Source organism: Salvelinus alpinus, chromosome 36, assembly GCF_045679555.1.
Source record: "Salvelinus alpinus chromosome 36, SLU_Salpinus.1, whole genome shotgun sequence".
NCBI classification, from domain to species: Eukaryota; Metazoa; Chordata; class Actinopteri; order Salmoniformes; family Salmonidae; genus Salvelinus; species Salvelinus alpinus.
In genome coordinates, this window is record NC_092121.1 from 13,524,128 (window position 1) to 13,545,818 (window position 21,691).

At 45.4% G+C, this 21,691-nt stretch overlaps 3 protein-coding genes across 4 annotated transcripts; 2 read left to right on the forward strand and 1 right to left on the reverse strand.

Moving 5' to 3' along the window:
• Window positions 1–266: 266 nt before the first annotated feature.
• Window positions 267–6,374, reverse strand: LOC139565522 (ADP-ribosylation factor-binding protein GGA1-like). The gene is made up of 17 exons (XM_071385934.1): window positions 6,103–6,374; window positions 5,420–5,504; window positions 4,748–4,823; window positions 4,513–4,611; window positions 4,298–4,421; window positions 4,087–4,187; window positions 3,862–3,942; window positions 3,373–3,510; window positions 3,142–3,223; window positions 2,906–3,019; window positions 2,621–2,764; window positions 2,448–2,521; window positions 2,067–2,257; window positions 1,596–1,801; window positions 1,337–1,506; window positions 1,142–1,252; window positions 267–1,007 (listed from the first exon to the last, which is right to left on the reverse strand). Exons 1-17 carry the CDS (start codon window positions 6,266–6,268, stop codon window positions 897–899), a joined length of 2,073 nt encoding a protein of 690 aa, XP_071242035.1. The 5' UTR covers window positions 6,269–6,374; the 3' UTR covers window positions 267–896.
• Window positions 6,375–6,797: 423 nt separating this feature from the next.
• On the forward strand, window positions 6,798–16,474 carry LOC139565521 (MICAL-like protein 1). Of its 2 annotated transcripts, none has more exons than XM_071385932.1 (15): window positions 6,798–7,064; window positions 7,883–7,931; window positions 8,071–8,212; window positions 8,325–8,419; window positions 8,594–8,718; window positions 8,826–9,373; window positions 9,556–9,598; window positions 9,690–10,824; window positions 14,215–14,316; window positions 14,411–14,537; window positions 15,037–15,127; window positions 15,277–15,350; window positions 15,505–15,619; window positions 15,730–15,773; window positions 15,935–16,474. In XM_071385932.1, the coding sequence occupies exons 1-15, from the start codon at window positions 6,922–6,924 to the stop codon at window positions 16,057–16,059; spliced, it is 2,958 nt and encodes a 985-aa protein (XP_071242033.1). In that variant the 5' UTR covers window positions 6,798–6,921; the 3' UTR covers window positions 16,060–16,474. The 2 variants fall into 2 exon arrangements, with proteins under 2 accessions (XP_071242033.1, XP_071242034.1); XM_071385933.1 differs by having other exon boundaries at window positions 14,218–14,316.
• Window positions 16,475–16,866: 392 nt separating this feature from the next.
• On the forward strand, window positions 16,867–19,910 carry LOC139565524 (DNA-directed RNA polymerases I, II, and III subunit RPABC2). Its single transcript, XM_071385936.1, has 5 exons — window positions 16,867–17,062; window positions 17,409–17,478; window positions 17,767–17,897; window positions 19,055–19,126; window positions 19,256–19,910. The coding sequence occupies exons 1-5, from the start codon at window positions 17,043–17,045 to the stop codon at window positions 19,344–19,346; spliced, it is 384 nt and encodes a 127-aa protein (XP_071242037.1). The 5' UTR covers window positions 16,867–17,042; the 3' UTR covers window positions 19,347–19,910.
• The last annotated feature ends 1,781 nt before the right edge of the window (window positions 19,911–21,691 follow it).

Consider the following 21,691-nt stretch of genomic DNA (forward strand, 5'->3'; position numbering starts at 1 on the left):
GTACTCCACTAGGTGAGGTATTGATGGTGCTCCAACTAGTGCTCTTAACTACCATTGTGTGAATGAGCTTGGTTAAGATTGTCAGACTCCTACATCTTAATGACAACAGTTTAAACCAAGAAAAATAACTTGGAACATTATTGAAAATATGTATTCTTTACAAAAGTTCCAAGAGTTGTATTGGAGATGCCTGGTGGAATGTGTTTGGGAGACTCAAGCCTTTGAGGAAAGAATGATTCAGAAAGACAACTTGACAGACATTCATCTTTCTTTAAAACAGATTTATTCCCAGAACAGGTAATCTGAACCAGCACGGAGTAAAAGACACATGCAATGTCTGAAAAGATTTATCGAGTAACAGGTAAAACCGACAAACCATCCAAATGGACATGATAGTGAAAACAAACCTTAAATAGGCACAAATGGCAGATTAAATAGGACTTCACTGTTAGAATGTCTCATTCTACATGACAAGGATATCAGGCAAACCATTCTCCGTGCAGAAGGAGAGGAAGAGTGCTCCATTATCACAGTAAGCAACCCTGGGAGCATGGTGGGGTAAACAACCTCAACAGTAATTCAGCAGGATAGTCTACAGCTATATAAAAAGAATGAGACAAAGATGAGCCTTCCCCAAAGGGTCCATTGCATGTCTCCCGGAGCATGAAAGTAAACAAATAGGTTGTCCTTCATTCATAGAATTTATACTATTTGTTAAAAACAAGATATGGCTGTACTATGTACGTTGTAAAGCTGCACAGAGGACATTACTCCAAAGCATAAAGCGAACACCCAGTTGAGATTGGCTAAGCAAGGTAATCAATAGAAGCATTTTTAAAAAGCAAGGTTTATGCAGTGTCTGAGTGAGATGCCACATCTTGTCAATCTGTTGAATGTTAAAGATTGCCCCATGTGTCTGAAGGTGGAAACTGTGCTACAACTCCTCTTTCATCATGGTCTTCCTCTCCTAGTGCGAAGGTTAGCTTGTATTGCAACTGCACCTTCTCCTGGAAAAGAAGAGAATTGAGGGTTGCAGAAATCTATTTGGCTTCATAGTTTATAATTACAAGAAAATGTTCATGTTGGGGATGTCACATGGGTATATAACAGGCCTTCAATGAGTGTCTACACAGTCTAGTACCTTGTGAGGGTTGGCCAGCAGCAGGATCTGTGTGATGGCAGCAGGTGGGAGGATTGGGTTGAAGGCTGGAAGCTCCGTTCCTGATGGGGGCTGTAGCTTCACTCTCATTGTCTACAACAGAGGACATGATGTCAACCCTACACTGACAATGGAACTGAAGGTGAAAAAGGCAGATTAAGAGAGAAGAGTTCTTACGTCAGGGACAGAGGCGTGGAAGAGGATGTTGCTGACTGGAACCGGGGCGGAGGAGAGCATGGAGATGATCACCACCAGCACATCAGCAAGAGAGGGCGGAGAGTCACGTGCAAAGTGGAAGAGCACCCGCAAACTGTGGCTATCAAACACCGTCACAGGCAACAGGCTGCCTGGATACAACAAAGACTTTAAAACACTGTTCAAATGTGATGCACTATTAGCATAGCAAGTAGATACTAAAAATATTATAGATACTTACTGGGCTTAATGGACTCAAGTGGCACAAAAACATCTGTCAGGGTAATTTCTATAGGGGGAATGACTGTGTGAACCGGAGAGGTGTCCAACAACCTATCACCTAGGAGAGCCACCGGGTGCTCAGGGGAGAAGGCCGGGATAGGACTTGGATTAGTTCCAGATTTGTTCTGGAGATCTCGTAGAGTAGGTTTGAACGGTTGCTTGTCCCTGAAAATAGATAAAGGTACTACATAAAAGGTTGAACAATGTTGCTGAGTGTCTGTCATGTTATAACAAGTTGGCATGGTCAGCGCCTCATGTACCTTCATATATTGTTTTGCTTCTACAGCACTTGAAGTGACTTCAAATCATAATGAACACAGTGGTCCATCAATACTGTACTAAGCAGCAACATAACTGGCAGACTAACACGGATACGTGACACAAACATCTCCTGCGGTGTAAAACCATCCCATAGTGAAGGGTTAGTTACCATTTGACCTGCAGGCCCTCTGGAGGTAGGGACTGCTGCAGCAGCGTCTTCCCCAGCAGATCCAACTCATCTAAGGCTGAGCTTCCAGACGTGGCTCCAGTAGAAAGAGGCTGGGTGTAGGGGAGCGGATCTGGACTCAGTAGTACACTAGGCGCTGCTGGGATATCAGTAATATCCACACTGTCGGAAGACTGTTGCAAAGAAAGCGACACCATGTGTAAGACACAGAGACATTACACTTGTTAAGGTATAATCATGAACCTGCCTAAGTAATGGTAATCTATCAAGCTAAAAGAGACTCAATGGATTTGGTGTAAATGGAATATTATGCATCGTCTCGCATCATGTCTCCCTGTGTGAAGTCCTCAGTTCTCCACTCACCTGGAAAGAGTCCCAGGCGGTAGAGTCCTCAGGCTGGGAGGCCGGGTTGGAGGTGTGGGTTCCCTCACTCAAACCTGGGAAAGATAGGCACAAAGTCACCCACAATTAACACACACAACATGGAAGTAGCAGAGGTCCTGGAAGACTTGATGTAATATGCTGTCTGCCCTTACCCAGTGACATTAGCTCATCGTCAAGGAGACTGATGCCCATCTCCTGAGAGGGAGCATTTAGGCTGTCTGTTGGAGTGGGGAGTTCTGGGTAGGAAGGAGATGACGTGTCCAATCCCGATAAATCAAGTAGCGCCGCACTACTTCCTGGAAGAGATAAGTGTACAGTGAGAGGAAATCTTTAACCCATGCATGTAATCATATACTCTAGTCCCCTCCTACCAAGCTTGTGTCAAGTGACCCTATCGTCCCTATGGATGCATGTGTCATTGACCCATTGTTGCTCACCTGTGAGCCTTCGTGTATTAGCTGAGTTGTTCCCGTTCACCACCTCTCCCTTCACCTGCTGCCTGTACAGGTTGATGACCTGAGTCAGGCTGTCGTTGGCCTGGAGGATCTCCGCTGCCCGCCCACACACACACACAGAGAAACAATTGTAATATACTGTATATTGTCACCCACATATTCTTCTCTCTCTGTGTACCATACACTTAAACACAATTGAGGAGTGTCTGAAACCTCACCCAGAGCCTCATCATTGTCCTCTGTATCACTGGCCAGTCTGAACAATGTGGGTCTCATCTTCTCACAGCGCTGGTACAAGTCCTAAACACACAAATACACACTATCAAATATCTGTATCCGCATGTAGTGCTTTGTATACATCATATATAGGTGATGCGGTTATGGCACTGTGGGAGGTGTCTCTGTGGTTTGTCATAGCATGGAGTTGCTTGTGTAAAGGTGCCACAGACCTGGATGAGCTCTGCATTGCTCTGTGGTTTGGTGGTCCTGTCACAGTCCTCCAGCAGCTGAGTCAGTAGGCTGACACTCTCGTTCACATCCTGGATGGCGTTCACACGCTTGGACAACTTCTCTGCCCGCTTCTGGTCCTGAGACACACACACACACAAGTCAGGAAGAAGAAACCAGGGAGGGAGGAGGGGGAAGAAAAGTATCCTTTGTCCCTAAACTAAAGGAGTCATGAAAGCACTGAATGATTCTGACAAGGAGACCACCCCTCAGGGCAGAGCGCCCACTTTCTCACTCAGTCCCCTTACATGACTAGAAGAGTACTAAAGCACTTGGGCATTCACTTTCTCTCCCATACTAACACACACACAGACCAGATAATACAGTTCACACTGTGCGATGTGATGTACATCTCTGTATTACTGTAATGTAACAGCCTATATATCTACTTTATTCATACATTTAGGCGAGCTTGAGAAAAGAGACTGTACCTCATGCACCATTTCCTGGATCAGTTTGTTGGCTGCTTTCAGGTCATCAGGGTGAGTGCTGTTCAACAGGCGAGTCAGTGTCTACCAAGACACCAGGGAGGAGGAAGAATTTAAAGTTAGGGAAAGGGGTAGTAAATGGAGTGGAGAATGCATGGTGAATCACATTTGTAATGCAAAATTTGAAGATTTTTTTTTAAATGTTTCTTTTGTTTAACAATGCCTTACCTTTGACTTCTCCTCATCCTCAAATATGGCATTTTTTGGTCTGGGAGGTGGAAGCAGGAGGAGTTTGTCAGCTGGAAGAACTGGGTCCTGTTTGACAATACCTGGTAAAAAAAATAAAAAACACAAACCAAGGTAAACATAACATTAACAACAACTGTGCGTCCATCACTATCATAGCTACACTGCAGTCACTAAGTATAGAACAGCTCACCCTGTTTTTTAAGCATCTGGTAGGCATCAGCGATCTTTGCCTCGTCAGGCAGCCCCAGTGTCCAACTATAGATGAGCTCCAACACCTTCTTCTTCACTGGCTCTGGAGCCCGGGTGCCTAGGTACTGAGGGAGAGAGCAGGAGCATGCTGAGTGAGAGCTTATCCAATTTTAGCAGACTTGCTCAGTGAAAGGCACAGACAGAGCCAATCATTACCTTCGGAGAGACCACTTTGATGAGCTCATTGAGGAAGCGAAACTTGCCCACCTCACTGTGGAACCTTTCACCACAGCTCTTCATGCATCTCTCCAGCACCTGGTTGTACACACATCACAAGTGAGTCACACAATTAATTTATTCAATATGAATGTAGGCACACACACTAGACAGAAGGCTGTCAACTGTATTGGCTCGGATTCCTTTTACAACGCACTGCCATCACTCAACTCACCACGAGTGCCTGCATGGCCTCCCACTCCTGAGGTGATTGGATTTTGTGAGCCAGTAGCCTGGTGGCCAGCTGGGGTCTGAAATGGAAAATAAAGAGTTTGATGTGGCTGAAGTTGGCAGCAAATCTATCTACCATTGACTATTGTATGACATGCAATTTTACCTCTCCCTTTACTCTAGACAACACCATGTTTTTATTGAATGACACAGATGTCAGCACAGGGTCAGTGTCAGAAATCTTAAAGGTGGAATATGAAGAAATCGCTCTGCCATTTCCTGGTTGCAAAAATTCTAAAGTTTACCTAACTTCAGTTTATGTGGCAAAACAAGCGATGTATAGTGTAGAGAATCATTGTACCATCTAAACATCTGTGAAATATATTTTCAATAACTACAAATATTGTATGAAGCTGGTGTACAAAACCAAAAGTATGATGCAAAAAAACTAAATGTAGGAATGGGACACATAGAACAAATCTACCACTTCTTAGACTTGCTTTCAATGAGAATGACAGATCTATAACTCACATTCCTATGTGAATTTGGACATAGTTAAAGCTGCAATATGAAACTTTTTGGGCTAACAAGCATGTACTCAGTACAGCTACTCCTGAGAGGTGAAAACAATATTGCTAAGACATGTACATGTTATGAGACACTGACATTCACATACCCCTCCAAATCATTGTTGAGCTGGTCACAGAAGGCCTGGATGCTGTCCCAATCTGCGTCTCTGTTCAGTGGATTTGTGGCCTTGTCTAATGGGAGAATTAAGGAAATTGGGGAAAGGGGAAGTAAAGGTTCATCTGAATATTGTTCGATAGTGACACATATCCATGTTTAATTCAGGGAACTGTCAAAAATGGAGATGAACATCAATCAACTCGTTGCAGAACTGTTTTAAAAACAGATAATAGCAAGTACTTTAGCTTTCCAACAGTACTTTGGACACGACTTTGCAAGGGACTCCAACTCCAGTTCTCCCACTGACCGAGTGAGCTAGGCTTCCTGCATTTGACAGCATACTCACATAGCTAAGCGTATAACACTGGCATGATATGAATTCACGATAGGTGGCTTGCTGGTTCCCGTATCTAGCAAGAGTTTGATGCATTCTCTCTAGTCTAGGTGGTTCTGGGAAACTATCTGGCTAGCTAGCTCACGTTAACTTTACAGTTGGCTAGCTAAACAGCTAGCTAGCTTGCTGTTTATGAGGTCTAATGTTACAGTCCCTCTCAGTTTGCACCTTGATTTTGCTTAAACTGTCATCTCGGTCGACTGCGACACGGTTATTTTTCCAAGGATGCATGCTCCAATAGCTCTCTATACAACCTAAATAACTTTAAAAATACTTACTGATACGTGACTCCAAACTCTCCGTGTCAGGCGGCGCCGCCATCACTACGGGAATTCTCTTTACCATGAAAGTGTCTCGCGAGGAACACATTTGAGAGCTCCCCTTCTCACCTCTCCAACAGTGATGGGTGGATGATGAACGCAATGACAGCTGGCCCTGGCGCATAATAATATATAAAACAGAAAAACGGTTATCATACTTTCTAATGAACCTTCTCGATCATACTGTAGTTGTTTATTGCAAACCTGTGCAACCAGTTTCAGATTTCTACCGGTTTTCTCTACCCTCTAGCGGCACAAAGGTGTACTGCTGTACATGTGTAGTCAGTACAGTTACGGTGTGGTACAGTAACGGGTTTGTTTTGGTGTTTATTCTGTGTGATCAACTCTTCGGGATAGTACATTATCTCGGAAAGCCACGATCGCTAAACAACGTAACACATTTATGAAAATGTAAGCCAAAAGTGATTTGAACGAAAAAAATACCTGAGTGAAGAGATTTATTGTTGTGTCAACATTTTACAGCAAATCAACCGGCGAAAGTGGACGTTGCTCGCTATTTTTTACTTCAAGGATCTACTTCGCTGAGATTAGAGAATTTGGGGGAACAACACATTGGAAGCAAGTTACAGTGAAGTCACATATGTTTTCTCAGTAAAAACAATGTTGAACTTGGTTTGACTTGGTCGACAAATATAGCCAACAAGCTAACGTAGCTAGTGGGTGTGCTACACAGGGTTGAATATCCAGGATCTGACAGGTTGAGGTTGAAGTGATTGTTGACTTTCTCAATTTAACATGGGAGGATGAAATTCTATCATGGGGTCATTGAAAGCTTTACAAGAATGGTGTCGCATAAAATGCGAAAATTACCCCAATGTGGAGATAAGGAACATGTCTTCTTCATTCAGAGATGGATTGGCGTTTTGTGCCATTATCCACAAACACCGACCTGATTTGATGTAAGTATATAAAATAAATTAGAATAGGAATGTGAACTCTCCTGTAAGCTTCGCCATCCTCTCTTCTACTGTGGGCCATCACTGGCACTCAGTCTCCCACACAATCCTACCCCTGTAGCTCTGCCCCAGTCAATGTGTTGTATGTGAGTACATTGTTGACAGTAGGCCTATAGGACTCAGTTCCTGCCTGTCCTTATGCTGATCCAGAGCGGCTGGCAAACTCTTATCTTTAGCTGTAGCAGGGACCTGAATCCTGTCACAGTGGATTTGTCTGCCCTGATACACGGAACCACAGCATGGCCTAAGCTCCAAGTTAACTCTCCTTAATCTTCCTCTCTATCCTTTCCTCTCCCCCCTCCATTCTTTAATGGAAACGTCTCTAATGTTAAACATGTAAAGTGTGGTGTGCCGCAGGGCAGCTCTCTCGGCCCTCTCCTTTTTTCTATTTTTACTAATGACCTGTCACTGGCATTAAACAAAGCCTGTGTGTCTATGTATGGGGATGATTGAACCCTTCATGCGTCAGCAACCGCAGATAGTGAAATCACTGGAACCCTGAACAGAGATTTGCAGTCAGTTTTAGAATGGTTGGCCAGTAATAACCTAGTCCTGAACATCTCTAAAACTAAGAGCATTGTATCTGGTACAAATCACTCCATACATTCGAGACCTCAGCTGAATCTGATAATGAATAATGTGGTTGTTGAGCAAGTTGAGGGGACTCAATTACTTGGTGTTACCTTGGATTGTAAACTGTCATGGTCAAAACATATTGATTCCCATTTGTATCACATCGTACCATTCTGCTTTTGCTCCAGAGACTTCAACTCCCTCTCCAAAGATAACGTTTATGAAAACAACCATCTGGTGAGTTTTACGTAATTATGTTTTACCTGCATGCATGCATAACTGTCTCAATGCATGTTTATGTTCATACATTGTACTACATCTGTTTATATTGTCCTATCTGTCTGGCATTTAATTATTGATCCCTGTCTTCTACCAGGCATTTGAGGTTGCACAGTCAAAGCTGGGAATCCCTGCATTGCTGGATGCTAAGGACATGGTGTCCACAGAGGTGCCAGACCGGCTAAGCATCATCACTTACCTCTCCCATTACTACCACTACTTCAACAAGAAGTCTCATGGTGTGTGGCTAAATTGTGTCATAGTCAAATTGGGAAAACAGCACATGGTTGGTTCCACCTGTCTTTTTTGGCAAATGTGTGTGTATTCAAAGTGTGCATCTTTACTAAGCAGCCGGTCCAGCCAGTTTGAAGACGCCATGTGTCGCAGAGTGCTCCAGTCACTCCAAGACACAACCTGACTCTCTTAGAGGTTTGCAGCCCGCCAAGGTAATTTAATAAAGTTGTTATGAAGCCATTTTTATTTGAATTTGTTATTATTTTTTTATTACTTAATCTCAACTCTGTCCACAAAGTTATTTATCTCAATCTCCTCTTTCTTCCCAAATTCTAACATTTCTTCTTCTTTACTGTTGCCATTGGCTGACCTCCCCTGCTCAACAGTCAAGGACTGAGGAGCGATCCAACAGAGGCAGGCCATGCAACATTTGTGCCTCCTGCTTGAAGCACGTCCACCTGGTGCAGAGACATCTCACTGAGGGGAAACTCTACCACCGCAGCTGCTTCAGGTAACACTACTGCTCAGAAGGCAACGCTAGTTTATCCTTATCTGCAGACAGTGAAATATAATCTGTGATTTGTGTCCCTCTCATGTCATCCTGTGTTTCTCTTTCAGATGCAGTGTGTGCAGCAGCACTCTCTTACCAGGGTCTTACAAAGAGGGGAGTGAAGTTGGCTCCTTGGTCTGCACCCACCACTTGACAGCCAGTCAAAATGCCCGCCCCGACTACAGTAAACAAACTGGATCAATAGAGAATCTGCCCATATTTGATGAGCAGGAGGTGACACTATCTCAGGGTGGATTAACAGACAACCCCGATCTCTCAGATTTTATTGGAAAAACAGACTCAGATGAGACAGTTATTTTTGGAAGAGGAGAGACAGAGACGGAGGGAGGTGAGAGAAAGATAAGGCACGACACACTAAAGAAGCCAATGCCACCCCGTCCTCCAAAGCCCACTGTAGAAGAGGGAAAGCTTGAAGAAGCAGGGACACGGCCCATTCAGACAACCGAAACACTCACTGTAACACCAGACAGCGATTCGGCTTCTGCAAGCCCTGGACGGCCAGTTCCTGCACCCAGGCGGGTGTTAGACTCCACCCCTCCTCGTCCTGCACCTAGAACCCGTCCACCTAAAGCCATGGACAGCCCCCTTGTTTCTAGTGAGTAAGACTAACTACCGACTCCAGCTTCTCAATTCTGACCTCACTTTACGACTGTATGAAGAGTATGTCATTGTTATCAGAATATTTCAGTACACTCAATTCTGTGTAAACAGCCCATCTTCTCCTCATTTAAAACATATCCACTAAATGTTTCTCTATCCATCTCCCTCTCTCTGCAGGTTACCCAGTTGATAATAAAACCTTACCCAATCCTTCTCGCAGGTAAGTTTGTTCATCAGACATAACACATTATGTAACTTTGAGTAGAATTGTCCAATTAATGCCTATTTATTTCTTTAACTTTTGACATCAGGTTTGGCCAACCCAGTGGGCCCCGTAAACCCAAAGACCCACCGTGGCTGGAGCTTGTCCAGCCAGGGCCCTGGCCAAAGCTGCCCCCTGCCCCGCCCCCTAGTATGCCCAAGCCCCCACGCTCAGGCTCTATACCCTCCCTCAGAGGGAGTTGGTACAGAGCGAGAGAACCCCCTCCCAACCCCTTTGGGGAGTTTGAGGATGAGGAGGCTGATGATGATTACACAGGGGAAGATAACACAATGAGTGGTGCTGAAGGCCAAGCACAGCCCTCAATGGTAACCAGCCAGACATGGTGTGGTACCAGTCAGTTATCTGAAGCAACCAGCTCACATTGCCAAGCTCATTTAGAGGACACATCCAGAGAAGTTGACAAGTCTAGTATTGCTGGAGCGGATGACACAGAAATTGCTAATGCACCAAAGAAAGAAAGTTTAGCTGAAGCAGGATGCTCACTTCCTGTATCTAATTTAGCTGAAGAACCTTGTTCAATTGATATATCTGAGTCAGCTGATGTTGGTGGGATAGCTAACATGGCTGAAGCAGCTGGCGCACTTGATGTATGTAATTTAGCAGATGTTGGAGTTGGAGAATCAACCAACTTGTCCAAAGCAGCTAGTTCACTTAGTTTGTCTAATTTGACTGAAGCTAAAACCACAAGTTCATCTTACTTGGCTGAGACTGCTAGTTCCCTTGATGTATCTAATCTAGCTGAAGTAGCCAGATCACTTGGTGTATCTGGTCTAGCTGGAGCTAGTGGGTTCGGAGGTTTAGCTGGAGCAGTTAGTGCACCTAACATATCTAATTTAACTGAAGAAGCTAGTTCATATGGTGTTTCTGAAGCTTCTGCCGGTTCACTTAGTGTGTCTAATTTAGCTGGAGCTGATAGCAAATGCAGTGTAACTGGACCACCAAGTGCTCTTGGCAAATCAGATATAGCCCAGAGCCTCTCTTTGCCCAAAAGTGTGTCTGTGCCAGCAATCTCCACTAGTTCAGCCTGTACCCGAAGCCACCCCCCACCAACCTTGTCAACCAATGGAGCAGCAGCCAGTCCCTCCCTCCTCAGACCCCCATCACTCCCTAGCATGTCTGAAGTGAGTGACTCTGGCCAGGTGCCCACCCCCTCTCACAGTAAGGTACGGTATAATGCTGCTCTTTAGTCCACTGATATCTATGTCACAGCTCAACCTGCCCAAAATACAGAACATATAAGCTTGTATTACACAACACATAAATATTATGCAAAGATATCAGGTTAAGTGAGTTTCAGACTGAAACTATTTTCCAACATGTTAACATAAAAGACAACATGTTTTTATAAGATTCCTGCATAACAACATTGTCCCTATACTGTAGGTTATAGCCTACTCGAGATAGCTGCTTGGACTGTGTGTGCTTGAATATTACAATTATGGATTTCTGTCACGGTTTTCCTCCTGGGATGAAGGAGAGGACCAAAATGCAGCGCGGCTAGTGTTCAACATGATTTAATAAAGAATAATTGAGAACACTACAAACAACAAAACAAGAAATGTGAAAACCGAGACAGCCCTATCTGGTGCAGACAAAACACAGAGACAGGAAACAATCACCCACAAAATCCCAACACAAAACAAGCCTCCTATATATGATTCTCAATCAGGGACAACGATTGACAGCTGCCTCTGATTGAGAACCATATTAGGCTGGACACAGAAACAGACAAACTAGACACACAACATAGAATTCCCACCCAGCTCACGTCCTGACCAACACTAAACAAGCAAAACACATAAGAACTCTGGTCAGGACGTTACAGTACCCCCCTCCTGAGGTGCGGACTCCGAACGCACCCCTAAAACTCAAGAGGAGGGTCTGGGTGGGCATCTGTCCGCGGTGGCGGCTCCGGCGCACGACGAGGACACCACTCTACCACTGTCTTTGTCCCCCTCCTTAGCGTCCTTTGAGTGGCGACCCTCGCCCCCGACCTTGGTCTAGGAACCTTCACCAAGGCCCCCCCTAGATAGAGGAGATAGCTCAGGACAGAGAGGTAGCTCAAGACAGAGAGGTAGCTCACAACAGAGTGGCAGCTCATGACTGGAGGACAGCTCATGACTGGAGGACGGCTCATGACTGGAGGGCGGCCCATGACTGGAGGGCGGCTCATGACTGGAGGGCGGCTCAAGACTGGAGGGCGGCTCATGACTGGAGGGCGGCTCATGACTGGAGGGCGGCTCATGACTGGAGGGCGGCTCATGACTGGAGGGCGGCTCCTGACTGGCTGGCGGCTCCTGACTGGAAGGCGGCTCCTGACTGGCTGGCGGCTCCTGACTGGCTGGCGGCTCTGGCAGCTCCTGACTGGCTGGCGGCTCTGGCAGCTCCTGACTGGCTGGCGGCTCTGGCAGCTCCTGACTGGCTGGCGGCTCTGGCAGCTCCTGACTGGCTGGCGGCTCTGGCAGCTCCTGACTGGCTGGCGGCTCTGGCAGCTCCTGACTGGCTGGCGGCTCTGGCAGCTCCTGACTGACGGACGGCTCTGGCGGCTCCTGACTGACGGACGGCTCTAACGGCTCGGGACAGACGGACGGCTCTAACGGCTCGGGACAGACGGACGGCTCAGACGGCGCTGGGCAGACGGGCGGCTCAGACGGCGCTGGGCAGACGGATGGCTCAGACGGCACTGGGCAGACGGATCGCTCAGACGGCACTGGGCAGACGGATGGCTCAGACGGCACTGGGCAGACGGATGGCTCAGACGGCACTGGGCAGACGGATGGCTCAGACGGCACTGGGCAGACGGATGGCTCAGACGGCGCTGGGCAGACGGATAGCTCAGACGGCGCTGGGCAGGCAGGCAGCTCAGACGGCGCTGGGCAGACGAGCAGTGCAGGCGGCGTTGAGCAGACGAGCAGTGCAGGCGGCGTTGGGCAGACGGCCGACTCTGACCTGCTGAGGCGCACAGTAGGCCTGGTGCGTGGTACCGGAACTGGAGGTACTGGGCTGGAGACACGCACCATAGGAAGAGTGCGTGGAGCAGGAACAGGGCACACTGGACTCTCAAAGCGCACTATAGGCCTGGTGCGTGGTACCGGCACTGGTGGTACCGGGCTGAGGGCACGCACCTCAGGGCGAGTGCGGGGAGAAGGAACAGTGCGTACAGGGCTCTGGAGACGCACGGGAGGCTTGGTGTGTGGTGCCGGAACTGGAGGCACTGGGCTGGAGACACGCACCATAGGGAGAGTGCGTGGAGGAGGAACAGGGCTCTGGAGACGCACTGGAAGCCTGGTGCGTGGTGTCGGCACTGATGGTACTGGGCTGGTGCGGGAAGGTGGCGCCGGATATACCGGACCGTGCAGGCGTACTTGCTCCCTTGAACACCGAGCCTGCCCAACCTTACCTGGTTGCATGCTCCCCGTAGCCCGACCAGTGCGGGGAGGTGGAATAACCCGCACTGGGCTGTGTTGGCGAACCGGGGACACCATGCGTAAGGCTGGTGCCATGTATGCCGGCCCGAGGAGACGTACTGGAGGCCAGATACGTTGAGCCGGCTTCATGACACCTGGCTCAATGCCCAATCTAGCCCGGCCAGTGCGGGGAGGTGGAATAACCCGCACCGGGCTAAGCACACGTACAGGAGACACCGTGCGCTCTTCCGCATAACACGATGTCTGCCCGTACTCCCGCTCTCCACGGTAAGCATGGGAAGTGGGCGCAGGTTTCCTACCTGACTTCGCCACACTACCCTTTAGCCCCCCCCCCCCCCCCCAAGAAATTTTTGGGGTTTCTTCTCGGGCTTCCTACCGCGCTGTCGTGCTAACCTCATTCGCCGGTATCCCTCTGCACATTGCTCCATGGAATCCCAGGCGGGCTCCGGCACTCTCCCTGGGTCAACCGACCACCTGTTTATTTCCTCCCAAGTGGTGTAACCCAGATCCGGCTCCCGCTGCCGAGCTAGCTCCTCAAAACGCCGCCTCTCCGCTTTTGCTGCCTCCAGCTCTGCTTTGGGGCGGCGATACTCCTCTGGCTCTGCCCAGGGTCCTTTACCGTCCAGCTCGTCCTCCCATGTCCATTCCTCCTTTCTCTGCTGCTGTCGCTGCTCCCCGTTGCCATGCTGCTTGGTCCGAGTTTGGTGGGTGATTCTGTCACGGTTTTCCTCCTGGGATGAAGGAGAGGACCAAAATGCAGCGCGGCTAGTGTTCAACATGATTTAATAAAGAATAATTGAGAACACTACAAACAACAAAACAAGAAATGTGAAAACCGAGACAGCCCTATCTGGTGCAGACAAAACACAGAGACAGGAAATAATCACCCACAAAATCCCAACACAAAACAAGCCTCCTATATATGATTCTCAATCAGGGACAACGATTGACAGCTGCCTCTGATTGAGAACCAAATTAGGCTGGACACAGAAACAGACAAACTAGACACACAACATAGAATTCCCACCCAGCTCACGTCCTGACCAACACTAAACAAGCAAAACACATAAGAACTCTGGTCAGGACGTTACAATTTCACAGAAATGTCTTCAATCTCCAATTTAGCAGGTGTGCAAGGAGAACCCTTTCAATCGTAAGGTCTCCCCCTCTGAATTCCCCAAATCCAAGCCTGCTCCTGGACATGGCTTCCCCCTCATCAAGAGGAAGGTGAGAGGATATCTCAGTGTAATGGAATTAACCCATTATCCAGTGTTTTTTCCAAATCAGAACAGTCCCCTAGTACACATGCATGTCTCTTCAGGTGCAGACAGACAACTATGTCCCAGTGGAGGAGCTGCAGGTGGAGCTGGGGGAGCTGGAGAAACGAATGGACAGGCTGGAGCTGAGAGGGGTGGAGATGGAGAGAAGCTTGAGAGACTGCCAGAATGGTGAGTGTCTGTAGTTGTCACGCCCTGACCTTAGAGAGCCTTTTTATGTCTCTATTTGGTTGGTCAGGGTGTGATTTGGGGTGGGCATTCTATGTTTTTGTTTTCTATGATTTTGTATTTCTATGTTTGGCCGGGTATGGTTCTCAATCAGGGACAGCTGTCTATCGTTGTCTCTGATTGGGAACCATACTTAGGTAGCCCTTTTCTCTCCTTTCAGTGTGGGAAGTTAACTTTATTTGTGGCACATAGCCCTTAAGCTTCACGGTTGTTTTGTATTGTTTATTGTTTTTGTCGGCGTCATTTCTAATAAAAAGGAATATGTACGCTCACCACGCTGCGCTTTGGTCTACTTCATTCGACGGCCGTGACAGTAGTTGTACGTGTATGTGGTGTGCTTATTATTAACATCCAAGTAATTCTTCCGGTTATCATATAAAGTGTTGTTGTGAGAGATTAACTGTTATTGATAAGACTAGTGTCATCCACCTGTTTGTTTCAGACCAGGAAGAGGAGGACATGTTGGTGGACTGGTTCACTCTAGTACATGAGAAACAAATGCTTGTGCGCAGGGACGCAGAGCTGGTATACATGTAAGTGCACTGACCTGAAATGATATCAAATCAAGACAGCACCTTCATAACACCTTTATTATCTCTGCTTCTTTTATCATTCCCAACATATGGACGGTGTTGTAAATGAAATATTTATGGACTTGATGTATTTGTATGTGCACTCCAAGGGCCAAGCAACAGAATTTAGAGGAGAGACAGGCAGACGTGGAATATGAACTGAGATGTCTCCTCAACAAACCAGGTGAGTGGCCAGTCTTCACACAACCCTCCCTCAATTATCTACTACTCCTCAGCAATTATCAGTCTGCTATTTTTAATTATGTGTTACGTGTTGTTATTTGACTAATCTAATTGTTTGTCTCTCCTCATCTCCTCCTCAATCATCATCCCTCCAGAGTGTAAGTGGAGTAAGGATGACCGTTATAGGGACCAGCAGTTGATGGAGGAGCTTGTCACCATCATTGAACAGAGGAACCACATCATCAACAGCTTGGATCAGGACAGGCAAAGGTGCATGAAAAACTCATAGATGAATACCAAGGGCCATTGATTCAGACAAATTTCATAAAGCAGATATTTGATGCTCTTGCTCATACCTACTAATGGTTTGTCTTTTTCAGGGAAAAAGAAGAAGATGCTCTGTTTTCCATGATCAAGAAGAAAGGTGAGGGGAAAGTATTTTCCTAGTGTTTATTTTGTTGTTGTCTTTCCTGTTTTCTCGTGTCTGTTCACACTCTCTTTCATTCCTATTCCCTCAATACTACACCTCAGACTCCTTAATTTCCTCAGAATTTGATCATGGTATCACTATTTCTCCCTCCTCAGATTTAAGAAAAGAGTCTGGGAAGGACCTGAAGACGTTAAGGGCAAAGTTCAAGCCCATGAAGATGCTGAAGATGCTGAGTCATAAAGACTCTAAGAGCAAAGGCTCTCTAAAGAAGAAGAACTGAGTTGGACTCGGGCTCACCCTGTAAAGAAGGAACAAATAGGTCTATATTTGTTAACAAATACACATTGAGCCACAATGGAATGTCTCATAATTGTACAAAGAAATTAATGAAGATTACGGGTAAGAGATGGAGACTCTTGGATTGTGGATGAGAGTGTATACGAATTAAGAGAAGCCTCTGATGCAGAGTATATGAATTTTCTTCCCAAGTGAAAAAAACTATCCCCATTACACTGCACTTTTTGCACAAGATGTGATTGCTCCTGCATTCCGTAAAGCCTTAGTCAACCTAAAATGAATTGCTGCAAAGAATCATTCACTAATGGGATGGAAAATAACTCCTTTAAACATTTATTTTTGCAGTTCAACTTTGTTAAATTATATTTAATAAAACATTGTACTTTGTATGAACAGAATGCATTTGTATGATCATAATCTTTTGATAATGTTTCGATTTTAAATGTCATTTTAATGAGTTTTTTTCTTTTTTTTAATGTACCTCATACACATGCCTAATGTATATATTTTTTAAATAGTACATGCAAATTGTTTTTTTTACCTTTATTTAACTAGGCAAGTCAGTTAAGAACAAATTCTTATTTTCAATGATGGCCTAGGAACAGTGGGTTAACTGCCTTGTTCAGGGGCAGAACAACAGACTTGTACCTAGTGTCAGCTCGGGGATTTGAACTTGCAACCTATTGGTTAGTCCAATGCTCTAACCACTAGGCTACCCTGCCTAAATATATTTTTTAAACTATGTATATATATTTTTTTATATATATATATATCTCGTTCATGTGTTGAGTCGCTTTGCGGAACCATATACTATGGTGCAGTTGTTAGTCCATCAATCAAATCGACGCACCACGCGACCGGAAGTCGGTTAAACGGATTATATCTAGCTGTTAACAACAGCGTTTTGAAGTTCGCTATCTTTGTTTTTGAAAACACTCGTTTTTGACCAAACTAAAGTAAGGGAACATGTCCGACAACGAAGGAGAGTAAGTATATAGGATATTGTTACCTAAAAAAATGAAGTACAACAATGTGTGTCGCATGTCTTTTTAGACTCAACGTAGGGACCTTCCATGTTTTCCCAGTGATTTTTAGCTCAACGTAGTGACCTTTCATGTTTTCACTGGGAGAAAATGAAATTCCTGTGTGAACATGAAATCACTGGGAGAACATGAAAGGTTCACACGTTGAGAGCCTTAAAAGACATACGACACACATAGATTGGTTAAGAACAATACAACTGGCTATGTTAGCTCACGTTGCCTCCACACGCCACTGTTCACCTTTTCGTGTATTATTCTTTACACTTCACTCCTCTTGTTACCTCTGCAGTTTTGATGATGGAGACTTTGATGACGCTGAAGAGGATGAGGGATTGGATGACCTGGAAAACGTTGAAGATGTGAGTTTGCCACCTATTTGTTCTTCCTAGTTAGCAAGGTATTAACTCTTAACGTTATCTATAGTAAGCCTCATTGTATCTGGACAGATTTATAGTGTTTGAGTAATCTCTTGAGATCTGTCATATTTGTATGATGCTTTTTATTTCACTACAATCAATCCATTACTGTCTGTCACCTATTCAATGTTCAACAATTTCCTCACCAATTCAAACTCAATTTATAAAAATTCTCCCACCTGCTTCCTCTTTGCTCTCTGTCTGTTTCCTGTGGTCCTGACCTGTTACTAGGAGGACCAAGAGAATGTGAAGATCCTGCCTGCAGGGGAGGGGTCGCAGGCCAACCAGAAGAGGATCACAACCCAATACATGACCAAATATGAAAGGGCGAGGGTGCTGGGGACACGCGCCCTCCAGATAGCGTGAGTACACCTCAGCAGTGTTGCAATACGCTAGGAAAGTGAAACTCCCGCTTCTTTTCAGAAATGTCTTAATGACCTTGAGTCCCTGTGAATATGGTCTGTTAAAAAGAGCCAGTGTCAAGCCTCTTACCTGAGAGCTAGTAACCATCTATGGGTTTTTCAAATGAGCTTTTTGGAAGTTAATTAAAATACGATACAGAGATCCCCTTTATCGCCTACATGGCTGTAATGCATATGTATGAGTCCACCCATGTCTTGCCTTTACTCAAGACATTAATTTGTCTACAGGTGAATATCAATATAGAAACAGAGAAACTAGGACTCAACTAGCTAAAAAGACAACCATAATACACATGACAACTGACTGCATTCTAAACGATCAAATATGAAGATAAAGCTAGCTGTTTTGGAAAATAATTACAAAATAATTACAACAAAACATTCCAAAGCCAACGTGAATCACATTACACCGTAATGTTTGAAGGAGCTCAGTGCCTACAGCATGTCCGACAAGATGTACAACAAAGGGAAAAAATGACAGCAGTGGACACGGAACATAAATCTCCTCCCACGTGAATGCCACGTTCCCAGCATATTACAACAGATATTTATTTTTGCCTCCACTACAGGTACAACTCACCTTGTGCTCTTGCCATATTCTCTACCTCTGCTGGTTTAGTTGGTGACAGGTAATCTGCTGAGTATGTGGAGGAATGTATAGTCTGATATCTCTGTCATGTCAGGTCTCCCGGGTGGCGCAGTGGTCTAGGGCACTGCATCGCAGTGCTAGCTGCGCCACCAGAGTCTCTGGGTTCGCGCCCAGGCTCTGTCGCAGCCGGCCGCAACCGGGAGATCCGTGGGGCGACGCACAATTGGCATAGCGGCGTCCGGGTTAGGGAGGGTTTGGCCGGTAGGGATATCCTTGTCTCAGTATGTAAAATAAAAAAATAAATTTAAAAAATGTATGCACTCTACTGTAAGTCGCTCTGGATAAGAGCGTCTGCTCTTGGCCGGTAGGGATATCCTTGTCTCAGTATGTAAAAATGTAATAAAATGTATGCACTCTACTGTAAGTCGCTCTGGATAAGAGCGTCTGCTAAATGACTAAAATGTAAATGTTGTCTCTGTCACTATACATAACTTTCTCTGTGATATAGCATGTGTGCCCCAGTCATGGTGGAGCTGGAGGGAGAGACAGACCCTCTGCAAATTGCCATGAAAGAGCTAAAGTAAGCTATGCTTAATCTCATAGTTTTTTTCTAGTTTATGATGGAAGGAGTCTATACAGTTTGATACTTGGAGAGTGCCTGTTACTCTTCAGTATATGATTGAGTGTGTTTTTTCTGTGACTGTTACAGGTGCAGGAAGATCCCCATCATCATCCGGCGGTACCTTCCTGATGGCAGTTATGAAGATTGGGGCTGTGACGAGCTCATCATCACAGACTGAACCAGACCGAACCGGACTGCCAGAGGCAGGGCCAGACCATCTCGCGACCCACTAGGCTGGTGTGAGTGCAAGCTTTTGTTCCAGCAAAGCATTAACACACCTTATTTAACTAGTCAGGGTCTATTTAAGGCTATGATTCATTGATTAGTCAAATCTTGTGTGTTACTGCTTGGCTGGAACAAAAGCCTGCATACATACTGGTCCTTTGCTATAACATCACCTACCCCTGCACTGGGCCAACCAGCTCTACAGGCAACCTGCAGAGTGAAGTCATCAATTAATAAGACTTTACATTTTAGGCCTGTGACCTCTCCCACTGTATCTCCATTTATTTTGAAAGCATTGAAGCATATACAATCTATGAAGTGAAAGTAGGGCTTCTAAGAGCTATGCACTTTTATTACAGCTGTCATTCACAAGGGAGAATTGTAACTCATGTCTACATTTACATTGTGTTAGGTAAAAATGTAATTGTGTTTTATGAATAGTTTTATGACGGGGAAGAGGAGTTGCTGTGGAAGAGCTCTTTGTTTTATTGTTGTGATTAAATTGTTTTGTAAGAAAGTACTTTTGTATTATTTTTCTTACCAACACAATTGGCTTTTTGCATGCAGGTCTCTATGTGACTGTTTTTATAAGGTTTAGAGCAACAACAACAAAAATTTGTTGTTTTTTTTCATGCAGAGTTAATTGCAAAACATCTGTAATTGAATATCTGTTACAAATGGTGCAACTCACAAATTAATTTGAGTGAATAACTTGCTGTAACAGTTTTAACTATGCTCTGAGCAAAACGTCTTTAAATAATCCTCCCAAGAACTGAGATTTCTAAGAGCTCTGTGTCATATTTCTTAGATCTCAACATCATATGTTTTTCTTGGAGGCTGGCGGAAGTACTGAGTCACACTGACATGACCCAAACACAATTATAGACTGAAGGAATGTGTGTTGCGCTGGATTTTACTGTATCAGTTGTGTCCTTTACTCTACCGTACGAAGCTCTTGCACCTAGTTCCTCTGAATTTTACACTTAGTACAGATAAAACGCCTATCCAACCCAACACCCCAAATCACATGGATATGTTTTCACAACGGTCAGTGTTTTTTTTTTTCTCCAGTTTGAGTTCCACAGTCAAACAGCTCTTTTTTTATATTGTGAAAGTTCTACCCATACCTCCCAATGATGGACAGACTGGGGCCATGATAGACTGGGGCCATGACACCCCAGTCTAGTTTTACTCTAGTCCTTAGAGTGGGCTGACATTCCTACAGGCCGAATGAGTAGAAAGAAAGCTGTTGGAAAGAGAATGAGGGATGTGCCCAGGTCAAGCAGGAAGAAAATAGATCTTCTCTGCTTTAGTCAACCAGTGCCGTGCAGTTTCTGGCCTGTGACACTTTTTATAGGAAACCATTTTATTTTACCCTCGTTCAACCGTCCACATTTAATTTCTTAGCTATATTTTGCGTGATTTAATAGGTCCACAATGGGGAATGGCATTGGCGGTATCTTTTTGCTTGTTTTTTGGGGTCGCAACGAATTTGGAAGACTCCCTGCCTGAGGATGGCATGACATTCCTTTCATATGGGGGCCCAAGATCTTCACATGACCATTTCCTCAACCACAGAAAAGGGGGTATCGCTAGGGTAGATCCACTCTGATGATGGCGTACGTGCATAATGTCTGTCCTCTGCCCTGGGCCTACACTTAACACTCTCCTTCTGTGTTCTCTTGTCCCCCCATTCACCTCTGCTTGGAAACTTCTGTCCATTTTTATACCCATTGCACAAAATGACACCATTTGTATCTCCTGCAGTCTCCCTCTTTACCTCCATCATACAAGCATTTTGCCCAACTCTTTATCTCTCCAGTTTTGGAATGTTTTAATCCCATTACAGTCCCAACCTGAGCAAGGAGTGGAGTTTGGGGATGGGTGGGGGTGCAGAGACTGTGCAGCCAGTATGAGAGTCCCTTTGTATCCCAGCGAAGCTACAGGCCAGGCAGTTATGGGTATGGCTCCCTCATTGCCCCGTTTCCCTCCACCCCCTGCTCCCTGTCAATGGCTCTCTTTGTCTTACCAAAGTATCACACAGCCGATTAAATAGAGGGAATTAGAGTCAGGCTTAACCCGCAACACACAATCACACACAAGCATGGACATAGGCATATACATACATGATTTAAACTGCTGAAGTGCATGTAGTGGGACCAGTCAGAGCAGTGGACCATAGTGGGGTTCAGTGTTGTCTGTATGGTGCTGTGTAGCCTGTGCAAAGAACAGCAATATAAAGAAAAGGGGTTCTGTGCCTAGAGCTCATGGATGAGGGCTGCCATGGTTTTCAATATT

Bases quoted from the DNA above. Each gene is read 5' to 3' on its own strand.
- LOC139565522 (XM_071385934.1), bottom strand. From the start codon at position 6,268: ATGCGCCAGGGCCAGCTGTCATTGCGTTCATCATCCACCCATCACTGT. The intron at 4,612-4,747 runs GTGAGTTGAGTG...GTGTACAACCAG, and splicing joins AGGCCATGCAGGCACTCGTG to GTGCTGGAGAGATGCATGAA. The intron at 3,511-3,861 runs GTACAGTCTCTT...TGTGTGTCTCAG, and splicing joins TCCAGGAAATGGTGCATGAG to GACCAGAAGCGGGCAGAGAA.
- LOC139565521 (XM_071385932.1), top strand. From the start codon at position 6,922: ATGGGGTCATTGAAAGCTTTACAAGAATGGTGTCGCATAAAATGCGAA. The intron at 10,825-14,214 runs GTACGGTATAAT...TCTCCAATTTAG, and splicing joins CCACCCCCTCTCACAGTAAG to CAGGTGTGCAAGGAGAACCC. The intron at 15,774-15,934 runs GTGAGGGGAAAG...CTCCCTCCTCAG, and splicing joins TTCCATGATCAAGAAGAAAG to ATTTAAGAAAAGAGTCTGGG.
- LOC139565524 (XM_071385936.1), top strand. From the start codon at position 17,043: ATGTCCGACAACGAAGGAGA. The intron at 17,063-17,408 runs GTAAGTATATAG...TTACCTCTGCAG, and splicing joins ATGTCCGACAACGAAGGAGA to TTTTGATGATGGAGACTTTG. The intron at 19,127-19,255 runs GTAAGCTATGCT...TGACTGTTACAG, and splicing joins ATTGCCATGAAAGAGCTAAA to GTGCAGGAAGATCCCCATCA.